At 41.8% G+C, this 12,656-nt stretch overlaps 3 protein-coding genes across 3 annotated transcripts; 2 read left to right on the forward strand and 1 right to left on the reverse strand.

Annotated features, from left to right (window-relative positions):
- Positions 1–26: 26 nt before the first annotated feature.
- MONOS_5350 (Tre-2/Bub2/Cdc16 (TBC) - like protein C) lies at positions 27–4,679 on the forward strand (the record flags this gene model as incomplete). The annotated part of the gene is made up of 2 exons (XM_067875489.1): positions 27–87; positions 137–4,679. 2 exons carry the CDS (start codon positions 27–29, stop codon positions 4,114–4,116), a joined length of 4,041 nt encoding a protein of 1,346 aa, XP_067730125.1. The 3' UTR covers positions 4,117–4,679.
- MONOS_5351 (putative CBL-interacting serine/threonine-protein kinase 8) lies at positions 4,416–7,936 on the reverse strand (the record flags this gene model as incomplete). The annotated part of the gene is made up of 5 exons (XM_067875490.1): positions 4,416–6,595; positions 6,756–6,851; positions 6,964–7,045; positions 7,137–7,275; positions 7,833–7,936. 5 exons carry the CDS (start codon positions 7,934–7,936, stop codon positions 4,794–4,796), a joined length of 2,223 nt encoding a protein of 740 aa, XP_067730126.1. The 3' UTR covers positions 4,416–4,793.
- Positions 7,937–8,127: 191 nt separating this feature from the next.
- On the forward strand, positions 8,128–12,656 carry MONOS_5352 (uncharacterized protein; the record flags this gene model as incomplete). Its single annotated transcript, XM_067875491.1, has 7 exons — positions 8,128–8,175; positions 8,293–8,349; positions 8,422–8,478; positions 8,546–8,602; positions 8,670–8,774; positions 8,865–9,023; positions 9,204–12,656. 7 exons carry the CDS (start codon positions 8,128–8,130, stop codon positions 12,426–12,428), a joined length of 3,708 nt encoding a protein of 1,235 aa, XP_067730127.1. The 3' UTR covers positions 12,429–12,656.

The raw sequence follows: 12,656 nt of genomic DNA on the forward strand, positions 1-12,656 counted from the left end.
TCACCATTCATTGAAAATCTATAAAAATGTCTGACTCCATTGAATATGACTACAAAACATTTTCATCTGGTCCATTCTCGTCTGATGGTGTGATATCACAATTAAAAATTTTCTTTTTGTTTCATTCCTATTTAAGAAATTCCATTGTTTGCTTTTCCTTCAACAAACAGCGGCATACAATCTTCTTCTTCTTCATCTTTTCATGGGGGAACACTGGGCGAACACAGTGTTGGAAAAAGTGCAATTGATAGTTATCATGCGCCAGCAATTCCTCATTCAAATTTATCTTCAACAAACAAATACTCAAGATTTGACTCTTTGCCATCTAAACCAACATATGTATCACAAAAAACTGTATCAGAAGATTATGCATCAGATGCTCGAGAATTATCCCCAGGATCGATGCAAGAGCAAAATGCAATTGAAAAGAAATTAACTCTCCTAGATTTTTCAGCAAAACCAACAGAAGTTCGTTCGATTTCACAACTACTTGGACTTTTAGAAACATTCGATCCGTTTGATGGAAAATATAGAATAAATTCTGATTCAACTTTAGAAAGAAAAGAAAGGATTAATAATTTACTAAAGTCAGACAATTGGGCAGGAACATCATTTTGCGATTCTTACACATATGCTCAATTGAACAAAGTTCCAATCAAAATATTTAGACGACTTCTCAGGGAATCTAAATCTTTTCCTGCTGAACACAGAATGATGATATGGAGCCGAGTGTTGATGCTTCCTCTGAGTAAAACAAGCAGAGACGCATTAGCAAATAATGGAGCTCATCCAAGCTTATTTCATCTGGCTTCTTTGAATCAAATTGCAGATAAGGATGTGCGAGAGAAATGGTTGAGAGTGATGAATATGCTTGGATGGTGGTCGGCTTGCTGCTGCGATATTGGCGAAGAAAGGAAAGAATGCTTTGCAAAATGGAAAGAGGATGACAAGGATTATATTCAGGCAGAAATCAAAGAAATAACTGATTTTTATGAGCAAGGTGAAAGCGAAGAGGCAGAAATAACAAAAACGAAACAAGAATCCCCCGCGAGGAATCGAAAGCGATACACCTTCAATCACTCTCCAATTCACAATCATACAAGCAAGCTGCTGCCAGAGTTTCAGTATGTCAAAGCATCAAAACAAAATTCAGAAGGAAAAAATGTTGACTACGCCAAAATATCGTTGCGAACAGGGTGGATTGGAGGGTTTGTATTTCCATTTGTGCAACTATTCATTTCAGCTGCAGAAGACGATGAAGAAAATCTTGAAGATGAAGATCGGTTGGATGTTGTTGTTCTCGAAACTCTTATGACGTTTTTATCCAATCCGCCTTTTTCTGATTGGCTGGGCGCACTTCCATCTTTGAAAACTGAGGCGATTGTACATTGCATTCTTTTGCTGAGAGAATGGGACGACGAGCTGTGGAAGCATGTGCATGATTTAGCGATTGCAGAGAGGGAATTGAGAGAAAGAGAACGCAGACAAAAGGAAAGAAGACAGAACGAAGGAAAGAGGATTCCAAAAAATGCAGCATATGAAGATGAGCAAAGCGAAGAACATTGGGACTTCTTTTGGATTTGGCAGCGTGTTCTGTTTTCCGAATGCTTTAGAACAGTCGGAGAGTGGGGAATGCTGATGGACCAGATTGTGATGAGCCTTGGCGAGGATATAGACGAATGGATGAATGAAGAGACAAACGAGGAATTACTGTCAAGAAGCAATGCAAAGCAACAAATCGAATGGAATTACAGCAGAAGCGAGAGGCGAATCAGTTCAAATAGCACTTCTCCTTTTGGCTTTTCCTTTGCGAACTCATCTCGGCGGCTTTTCCGGAAGCCGCCTGTTGTTTGCTGCATTGCAGTTGCGCTGTGCTTGAGGCTGAGAGATGCAATCCTTCGAACAACTTCAATCAGCGAATTCCAAAAACTGATGCTGAGTGACCACAGAATTGTGCGCGATGTTGAAGAAACTCGCGAGCTGATTGACAAAGTGAACGAAATAAGAGACAATACAACGCCAAAATTGACTGAGGCGCTTTGGGGCGAAAGCGAAAAAGTGACTCCTCTTTGCGTTGTTGACTACTCAGAATCACAGAGAAGCCATAAAAGTGCAAAAGATGAAGGAAAAAGCGAACAAACAGAAATGTTGCAGTACCAGCCGTTTGAACGTTTCAATGCAGAAAGCGTTTATTGGGAGTTGAAAGAGAGGGAGCAGAGAAAGAAAGAGGCACATGAAACGCTTGTGAATCAACTTCATCTTTCCAAAGTGAAGGAAAGAGATGATTGGGGCGTGATTGAAGTGGAAAAAGCGAAGTATGAAAAGAAAATTATTGAAGGCAAAAGAAGAAAAGCAGAAGAAGAGAGAAGAGAACTTGAAGAAAGAAGAATGGAAACTGAACAAAAGAGAATGTTTTCATATCGGGAACGAAAAATGAGAGACATTGAAAAGACGCTGAAAGATGCTGACGAAGCAGAAGAAAAGGCAGAGGAACGGGAACGCAGGATATCATCTTATGGCACACAAAGGCTGAATGAAATTTTGCAGCGAGAAAAGCAAAGAAGCAAAGAAGCGCACGAAAAGGAAGATATTCTTGATACACTTCAGTTGGGAAGGATACAACGAGAGAATGCAGAATGGAGCGCGGAAATGAATGCGATTGTGAAAGATGCCGAAAGAGAATCAAACTACGAAAAAAGGCGCCATCAGCTGTCAGAGATGACATTTGGGCGGAGGATGGACACACTCGAAGAATTACAGCGGAGAAGGAAGGAAAATGAAGACACGATTATCGAAGAGAGACAGAAGCTGCGAGAATTATCCAATCTTATGCGGGATGTTGAAAGAGAGAGAAGTCGAAGCGTTGTTGCGGAAGCCATTTCTCAAGCAGAAGAAGAAAAGCGTCGGAGGGAAGAGGTGCTTGCGCTCGAAGAACAACTGAGGAGTCAAAGAAGAGAACAACTGGAAGAAGAAGAGGAGGAGTTGTGGGCGCAATCGATGAAAGAGAAGAGGGCTGCGTTGGACGCAGAGCTCAGGCGAGAGGAAGAAGAGCTGAGCAGAAGACGCATGATTCTTGTTTCTGAAGCCAAAGATGCCCTTTGGAGAGTCGAGAAGGAAAGAGAAAGAGGAATGCTTACAGCGTCATTGAAGAGGAAAGTGATGGAAATGGAGACAGTCCTGGCGAAGATAGCAGCAGTTGGAGAGCAGCGGATGGGGCGCGAAATAAGAAGGCTCGAAAAGGAAAAAGTTGACACAGCACTCGGAATTGATGGAGTGAGGATGGGCATGTTGCAGAACTTGGAGTCTGAGGCACAGCTTCAGCGTGTGCTGGAGAGCCAGCTGAAGCAGATGAAGGTGATGATTGCTCTCAGTGAGCAGAATTTGATCCATGGCGGAGGCAGATCCAAAGCGAACGACAGGAGAAGAAGGCGGATGGGTCATGCTGCAGAAGGTGCAGGGAGAGAAGGGGAATATGAGGCTGATGATGATAATGGTGGCTTGGAGGATGAGGACGAGCAGTTTGACGACGACTATCGCAAAGAGGAATCGACAGACGAAGAGAAGGAAGAAGAAAGTGAAGAGACAGAGGAAGAGATCGAAACTGCTTTTCCATCGCTTGTTTCAGAGTGGATATTCCCGCTTTCGCCTTCGACTGTTGGCAAAATGGAATTTTCAGCATTTTTGAAAGAAGAAGAGCGAATTGGTGAGATGATTGCTGTTGATGAAACGATGCTCGAAGGCTTAGAAGGCAAAGAGCGGGAAGAAGCGATTGTTTCACAGAAAAAAGCGCTGTTTGAAGATTTGAAGAGGGTGGCTCAGTTCAATTTGAGGCAAAAGAAGCGAGAGAAGAAGAGGTTGAAGAGGCAGCACAAAGAAGAAAAAAGAAAAGCGAAGAAAGCAGCCAAAAAGGAAGCGAAGCAGAATCGGTGGAAAAGACTGTCTGCACAACAACACCAGGCAGCAGCTCCATCGACATTTGGGAAGGGCGGAAGTGGAGCCAATGAAAACGATGAAATTGTTTATTTAAGACACAACCAGGATGTGAAAAGCTTCTTTGCGAGTCCAGTGCCTCAAAGAGACGCTCCGACGAAGTGGAAGAAGGAAGAGAAGTCTTGAGAGAAAAGGGGGATGCTGTTGAACTGAAATTTAGAATTTAACACATATGCATGCAGTCATACAAACTCATAACTTATTTTCGAATAAAAAAACAAGGGAGGTTAAATCGACACATCAAAAGCATGTTTGATCGCTTCCTTGAAGTGCAATTTATTATTCTTCAATTCTGTGTGAATGCTAAGTGCAAGCAAGTTTACCACACAATTTTGTGAATAACTACAATTTTTAACATTTCATTTATTAGCCAATTCATCAGTTAACAATCTTTTATAAAAAGGAAAAGAAAGCAAAAACAACTTTTGTGTCTTAATGCAATTTTGAAATAACCACCTAATGGCATTTTTAATACATATAGCATTACACTAAGCTTCATGTCAAAAACTGCTCATCGAAATAAAAATCCAACAACGATAACAGTACAGTCGCGAAGAGAAAGATCCATTTTGTAATTTGAATTAAGAGTTACAAAAAATAAATAAATAAAAGAAACAATTGAAAATAATTTTAAAAATAAGCATAAATAAGGTTAAAGATAATGCAAAACAAAATCCATACATTAAAAAGATCGTGAAAAAAATAAAATAAAATTAAAAAAAAAAAAAAATAACGATAAGTGCATGCAAAATATTCCCATCCGAAAGTGCAGGCAGGAGTCATTATCAGCATCATCATCCACTTCAACTGCGAGGTGTGTGGAGCGACGACTGGACCAACGGCGAGCGCGGCCTGGATGCTCCTGTCGGTGACACAGGCACCTGTCTTGTGTGGCTGCGAGGGGAAGACGGGTTGGACGAGGCAGGCGAGGCAGCTGGAGAAGACGCAGAGGGCTTGTCAGCAACTCCTGTGATCATCGCCGCGTTCATCGCGTTGTGGTCAAAAGGAGCGATGTCGTTCAGCTTGATCCGCAGCTGCCTGTACCACCGCACAAAGTCCATCACCCCGCCTCTTCCTCTCCGGATCTCGATCACATACACCTGCTCCGCCACTTTCAGCAGCTCAATCGTTGCCGTCATCGCCCCGCTGGCGTTCTGCATTGCAAACCGCACTTTGAACGGCGAGTGGGCAGAGACCTTTGCCTCTGCGCGGCGCATCTTGTGCAGCTCGTCCACCACCCGCCGCATGATAATCTCTGCTGTGATCGGAATCTCCTTCTCTGCTCCTGCACCAACAGTACCAGATGCCTTGTGGGGCGAAGACGAAGGAGTGGCAGAAGAAGAAGAGGACAAGTGCGAGGGAGAAGGATGGGAGCGTGCCAAAGGCGAGCTGCCGAGTGCAGAAGAGGAGGAAGAGCAGAGCGTGGCATAAGATGCAGGCACAGTGGAAGAGCAGGCAAAGATTGTCTCGCGGCGGATGCTGGCGTTCTTCGGAGCCTCTCTCCTCTGAATGGAGTCGTGTATTTTGGGTGCAATGTCCAACGCCCCCGTCGCTGAAATCAGGTCAAACACATTCAGCGTGGCTGGCTTGTGGGCTGTTGACTGTGTGGGTGAAGAAGAAGATGAGGAGGAAGAAGGAGAAGAGGAAGAAGAGGAAGGAGCAGGAGAAGCATTGCGCAGCCTTGGAGAAGCAGCAGGCGACTGTCTGATTGTCAAGGGAGAGACAGGTGCGCGTGTAGGAGAAGTGGAAGAAGAGATGCCAGCTGTTCGCCTGGGCGTTGCAGAAGACGATGGAGTGGTCTGTGCTTGTTGCGAGTGCTGTGTTTGAGCTGGGCTTCCAGGTGTCTTTGAGGGGATGATGATGGGAGACGGTCTGCCACTTGCTTTGTCAGCAGATGATGATGAAGAAGATGATGCTGTTGCTGCTGCTGCAGAAGAAGAAGGCGGATGGGATGAAGAGAACTGAACAGCTGTTGGATGAGGAGAATCTGCTGGGGTGGAAGAGAAGCGGTTGGCAGTGCTGCTTGTGGCTGCTCCTCCACTTGCGGAAGAGGAAGAGGAAGAAGAAGAAGTTGAAGATGCAGAAGGAGGAGGAGGCAACTGTTGTACAGATGGTATAACCACCTGTCCTCCAGTCACTTCTGCAATCTCCGCAGACGAAATAGCCGTGGGCTGCTTCTGAAGCACCGCGCGTTTCATCTCCTGCTCCGTCTCCTTCTCTCTTCTCACCTCTGTCTCGTCGATGGCCTGGAACGCCTCGTTCATTTCAGCCTCAGTCACTTTGCCGATCAGAGGAGACTGCGGGGGCTGCTGATACTGGCGCCTGGGACTCGATTGAGGTGGAGTGATGCCGATTGCGGCGGGGGCGCCTTTGCGCGGGGCAGACGGAGAAGATGGGCTGCTTCCGGAGGGAGAGGCAGGAGAAGCAGGAGAGGCAGGCGAGGCAGGAGAAGGCGCGTGCTGGCGAGGGGAGGATGTGGGGGAATGGCGGGAGGAGGTGCTTTGTGTGCCGTCAGAGGTTTCTCCACGATACCAGGGGTGCTCTTTGATCTGGGCGATGGTCAGACGGCGTGTGGGCTCGGGGATGAGAATGGCTTGGATGAGGGCTGGAGGGAAAAGGAGGGTTTATTTTTATTTGTGCATGCGTGTGATATTTGTTGGATCAATTATTGTGCAAGTTGTGATAAGAGAATCAGTTTGGGAAAAGAAAGAAAGTGAAAATTTATATGACAAAAACTTAAATAAAAACTAATTGCTGCATCAAACATTTTGGTGCTTCTGGGAAATAAGGAGGAAATTCGTATTGAGCTTTTTTGATTTTATTGAATAGTTCTGTTGTTGTGTTCTCTTCAAAAGGAAGATCTAAATGATATTGTCATTTTTGTTTTTTATCATATTTGTTTTGAATTAAGTATATCGAAACAATTAAATAATAAAATTAAAAAGCATATCAATTTATAAAGAAGCAACACACATCCAGCCAGCATCACAAACAGAATAACACCACAGCTCCACACATCAGCAGGCTTTCCATCATAAGGTTTTCCAGTTAAAATCTAAAAATCCGATTACATTAAATCAATTTTTTTCCCATCAAAAAGAATTTAAAAAATTGTTTTTTCATTAAAATAAGTGCGCCTATAAAACCTCTGGTGCAGTGTAATTCGGAGTTCCACATTGAGTTCGTAGAAGAACATCATCTTTTCCAGTCAAAGCACAAAGTCCAAAGTCAGAAATCTTCAAACGGCCCTTATCGTCCAGAAGAAGATTCTCAGGCTTTAAGTCCCTACATCAAAAGAAAAGAATCGATTTATTAGCGCATGAAAAAGTGTTGAATAAACCTGTGACAAATTCCACAAGCATGACAAAATTCAACTCCACGCAGAAGCTGTTGAAAATAATTTCTCGCAACAGGTTCAGTGAAACGTTGCGCATTGGCTATTTTCTGAAAAAGTTCTCCTCCAATTGCAAGTTCTAACACAATAAAAACTCTTGAGTTTTGATTAAAAAATCTTAATATTTGTACAATTCAAGAAAAACAATACTTTGTTTTACTTGTCAGAACTTCGATCAATTGCACTACATTTTCATGTCGCAATTTTTTCATTAGTGAAATCTGTCAATGTAGAAAAGTTTGAAGAATCAATAAATAACATCTAAAAATTCGATTGCAAACTTCTCGTTTTAATTGGTCAGCCATATGGCTCTTTAATATATGTTCTTTATTTAATATCTTCATTGCAACAAATTCACCAGTTAATACATTTCGAGCTTGTTTAACTCTTTAAATAATTTGCAAATATCCAATAATTGCGATTTTCTAATAGTAACTCAAATACAAACTTTCCAAATGTTCCTTCTCCTAACGTTGGTCCTATTTGGTACTTGTTAACCCGCGTTATTCCACCATGACCCGAAGAGGAACTTGGAGCCTGTGATTCTGCCATTAATATATAGTTATTATGGTTATTTCAAATTCTAAGGTGTCATTTTATTTCTTTTGTGCTCATTTTTGGTTTTTCTTGAAAATATTAATTAATTTTGCAGATTTATTTTCTAAATTTATAACCTTTATACGATATTATTTGAAAGTTGAATAAAACTTCTCTCTTTTCAAGAGAGTTAGTTTCTTAGCTAGATGCAAGAATTTCAAAATGCGATGAAAGATGAAATTGCACGTCTTTTAGTGTGGATTTTTCTTGATATTTTGTTTTGGAATTATTTCTTGAATTTATATTTTTATTTTGTTTTTTGTGAAATCTACAAACATAATTTTACTATAATTATTTCACATACCACCAAGGCAAAAAATCCAACAGAATTTTATTATGAGCAAAAAAAGACAGTCAAACTGTTAGAGGTATTTTAACTTTGAATATATTTTAACGTTTAACTTGCAATTCACATTTATCAAAATATCTTCTACATGTAGACTTTATCTCTAGAAGGGATAGAACAAGAATCCATCGATGTAGAAGGATCTTTTAGAGTATGAATTCATTAAAATGCAAATTTGTCAATTATGAACATTATGTCTTTTTTTTCACAAAATTTAGCACATAACATTAGCAGATTTAACAACAGCACAAACAGATATGTCAGAAAAACTGTGGGTTTGCAAAGAAATATACTTCATTCGTTTTTTCAAAAAATTTCTTCTTTGACAAAAATTGATTTTAGAATGATCCTGCATCTCAGACAATTTTACCTCAAATATTGCAGAGCATTATCCAGAATACAAATCCAGACTCTTTCCCTCCATTCACTTCTCTTGTTCCACATGTGGTTTGTGGATCTTTTTTTTGCTTATTGTTATTTAAAATTATTTATTCTACCCAATAATTATTACAAAACATTTCATTCCAAATATTTCAGATTCCTTCATTCCTGGAGACTTTTCACGAACATATGCACAAGAGAGATATTCGAAATTGCGAAGAACAACAACGAATTCTGATTGAAATGAATCAGCACTTGGTAGAATCTAACACTGCTGAAGAAGCATTTCAATTGGTTCACAATGATTTAACTTCAGTATGCTACAAAACTAAACCCAAAAATATAATTATTTTTTTGATTGCTATTTTTACTGCTTTTCCATTTTAAAATCTTTTTTTTTTTGTCACACATTTTTCTTTTTCCATAAAATTCAATTCATTATTCTTCTGTCAAATTGAATATCCTATCAAAAAAAAAAAATACGCTCACCCCAAGCTATCCAAACACGGTTTTGTTCCACCAGCGTGTGTGAGAGAAGTGATAGAGCAACAAGACTTGGATGGGATGGCTGAATGCATCGAGGGCCATCCTCTGTATCTTCCGCCGATGGTACGGGGAATGGCAACAGCAGAAGCAGAGGAAGAAAGAGAAGGCGAAGGAATAGAGGGAGAAGAAGGATTAGGATTAGGATTAGAGTTAGGATTAGGAGCTGGAATGGGAGTTGGAATGGGAGTGGGAGAAGGAGAGGAGATTCTGCTGCCGCGTGGCTCGCCTTTCCTCTCAGCACAGTTTTCGCAGGGCTTTTCGAACGAGGGCATGGCAGGAAACATGATGCAGTCTGTGTTTGCCTCATCAGACGCGCTATCGACTGCAGTTGAGGTGATTGATGAAGTGGAAGAGGAAGGAGGAGGAGGAGAAGGAAGAGAAAGAAGAGAAGGGGGAAGAGAAGGAAATGGAAGAGGAAGGAGGGAGACGCTGCAGGGCGGGTCGTTTTTGAACTACAAAGGCGAAGAAGAGGAGATTATGAGGGCAGAATCAGACAGAGAAAGTGAGTCAGAAGGAGAAAGTGACACAGAAGAAGTGGAAGAAGAAGAAGAAGGAGAAGAAGATGAAGAAGGGAGTGAAGGAGAAGAAGACGATGAATGCTCTATCACTGATACTGTCACTGTAAACGACGAAGACTCAGAGGAGGAAGACGAAGACGAAGAAAGAGAAGAAGAAAGAGAAAGAGAAAGAGAAGCAGAACAAAACGATTTGGAGCTTCAAAACAGCAACGTCGAAGAAGCAGAAAGCAAACCTGCTCATTTGACTTCAGAAGAAGTGCGTTTGTCACAAAAGCCATTCGAATCCTCTCCTTTCGACAATCCGATCAGCTCTGCTTTCAGCTCGCCTTTCGAAGACTGCTTTGCTCAGCTGCAACAGCAGCTGCCTCTTTCTGAGAATGAAGCGAAGCCGTTTTCACCATTCTCTTCATCTTCATCTTCATCTTCATCTTCTTCCTCATCTCCTTCTTTTTCATCTCCATCACCATCTTCTTCTTCTTCTTCTTCTTCTTCCTCTTCCTCCTCTTCCTCTTCTTCTCCACAAGCACCAATCACATCACCCACCTCCGACTTTTTAAACAAGCCTTCATTCTCCTCTCCTTATCGCGCGGAAACTGCAAACGTCTTAAGCTTCCCTCCTCTCTCTGATGATTCTCCCCCTTCTTCTTCCTCTTCTTCCTCTTCTTCTTCCTCTTCTTCATCCTCTTCTTCATCCTCCTCTTCCTCCTCTGCCAGCAGCCGTCTTGTTGAATCTCCGCTCAAATCTTCTGTTTCTCCGAAGATGCATCCACGTGCTCTGTCCACCCCAACACACTCATCAGCCATCCCTTTCACTGCCTTTCAGTTTTCTCCCATTCCTCCTGCTCTTCTCACAGAAAGCAGCAGAAGCAGCATCAGCGGAAGTGGAAGTGGAAGCGGAAGCGGAAGAAGCAGAAGAGTGGGGCTGTTTGTGAAGGGAAAGGAGTCATATACACAGGGAAAAGGGAAGAATGAAGTGCAGATGGCGATGTCTGATGGCAACATAAACACAAACAATGAAAACAACAAAACCGACAACACCAACAAAACCAGCACCTTGTTGCCCCTTCCTTCTTCTTCTCCCCCGAATTCGCTTCTCCTCCTTCAGACTTCTCTTCCCAGCGACTCCTTTCTCCACTCCACTCCAATCAACCAGCGTTCAGAACACTTCCGCTCTCCTTCTCGCTCGTCTGCCTCTTCTTCTTCTTCTTCTTCCTCTTCCTCTTCTTCCTCCTCCTCTTCTTCTTCCAAGCTGTATCGAACTCCTCCTCTTGTCAAGCAACCGCTGCAGCGTCTGCCTTCTTCGGCTGCTGCTTCTCCTCAGCTGAACAACATCGGCAGAAGATATTTCCCCCTCCTCGTCCACTCGTCAACCCCTCTTCCTCGAAGAAAACCTGTCTGGACTGTTTCTCCTTCCCCTTCCCCTTCTTCTTCCTCTTCCTCTTCTTCCTCTTCTTCTTCCTCTGATTCTTCTTCTGTGTATTTCTACCCTTCCTCTGCCTCCCCCGTTATTTACCCTTCCTCCTCTTCTCCTTCTCCTTCTCCTTTCTTCTTCCACACTGACCCAAGATCAAATAGACTACCTCTTCTTCTCCCTTCCTCTTCCTCTTCTTTTTCTTCTTCCTCTTCTTTTTCTCCTTCTCCTCCACAAGACTTTCGCTCTTCTCTTTCCACACCCGTCGGAACACACATCACTCAAAGATTTGCTTCGTTTTCTTCTTCTTCTTCTTCCTCTTCTTCCTCTTCTTCCTCTTCCCCGTCTTCTTCTTCTTCCTCTTCCTCTTCTTCCTCTTCCTCCTCTTCCTCCTTTTCCCCCTTTATCCCTTCTCCTGCATCAATCCAACATCATCACGTCTCACTCACTTCACATTCAGACGCACTTCCTCTTTCTTCTCTTCTTTTAAAGAAGAAATCAACACCAGAAAACATACAAAGAAAAGATTCACACAAAATCAAGCAGGAAAATAAAAAGAGAAAAGAAAAGAAAGAAAAAAACGAAAAAAACGAAAAAAACGAAATTGATACTCAAAAACAATGTTTGCAACAAAATGCTCCTTCATCATCATCATCATCTTCTTCTTCCTCTTCTTCTTCCTCTTCTCCTTCTCCTTCATCTCCTTCTCTTCCTCTTCATTCCAACCTTCCTTCCACCTCTTCCTCTTTGGCTAATTTGGCTTTCGAAGACGTCGAAAGCTCCTCTTCTGATGTCATCACAAACACTTCTGAACACATCTCAGTAAAAACAAATGAAAACAGCTCTTCTTCTTCTTCTTCTTCTTCTTTCCCTTTTTATTCTTCTTCCTCCTCTTCCTCATCATCGTCATCTTCTTCAAAGGCACTTCACAAGCATTCTTCATTCAACTCACAAAATTTTGACACAAATACAACCTCTTCAACTGGATGTGTCTCTTCTTCTTCTTCTTCTTCTTCTTCTTCTTCTTCTTCTTCTTCTTCTTCTTCTTCTTCTTCTTCTTCTTCTTCTTCTCCTTCTCCTTCTCCTTCTCCTTCTTCTTCTTCTTCTTCTACTTCTTCTTCTTCTTCTTCCTCTTCCTCTTCCTCTTCTTCCTCCTCTTCTGATCATCCTTCTAAAGATTGTTCTGCGCCACTCGCCCCTCTTTCTACTCCTGTTCTTCCACGTCACACAAAACGGAAAGTTTGATGAGATATTTGAAATCACGTAGTATTTTGTTCATTCATTGAATCACATCATCACTGTTATTTATTTAATTTTCGGAAAATTTTGAGTGTTGTATTTATTCTGTGATATATCATTAAAGATTCCATTATCTGTTGTGGGATATTTATTGATTTTTAATATATATCACATATACTGTGGATATTTCTTTTTTCATTAAAAAATCTTATTATGAATGGGAGATTTGTATTA

The sequence above is a fragment of the Monocercomonoides exilis genome (assembly GCF_001643675.1).
Source record: "Monocercomonoides exilis strain PA203 chromosome Unknown scaffold15-1837935, whole genome shotgun sequence".
Lineage (NCBI taxonomy): Eukaryota > Preaxostyla > Oxymonadida > Polymastigidae > Monocercomonoides > Monocercomonoides exilis.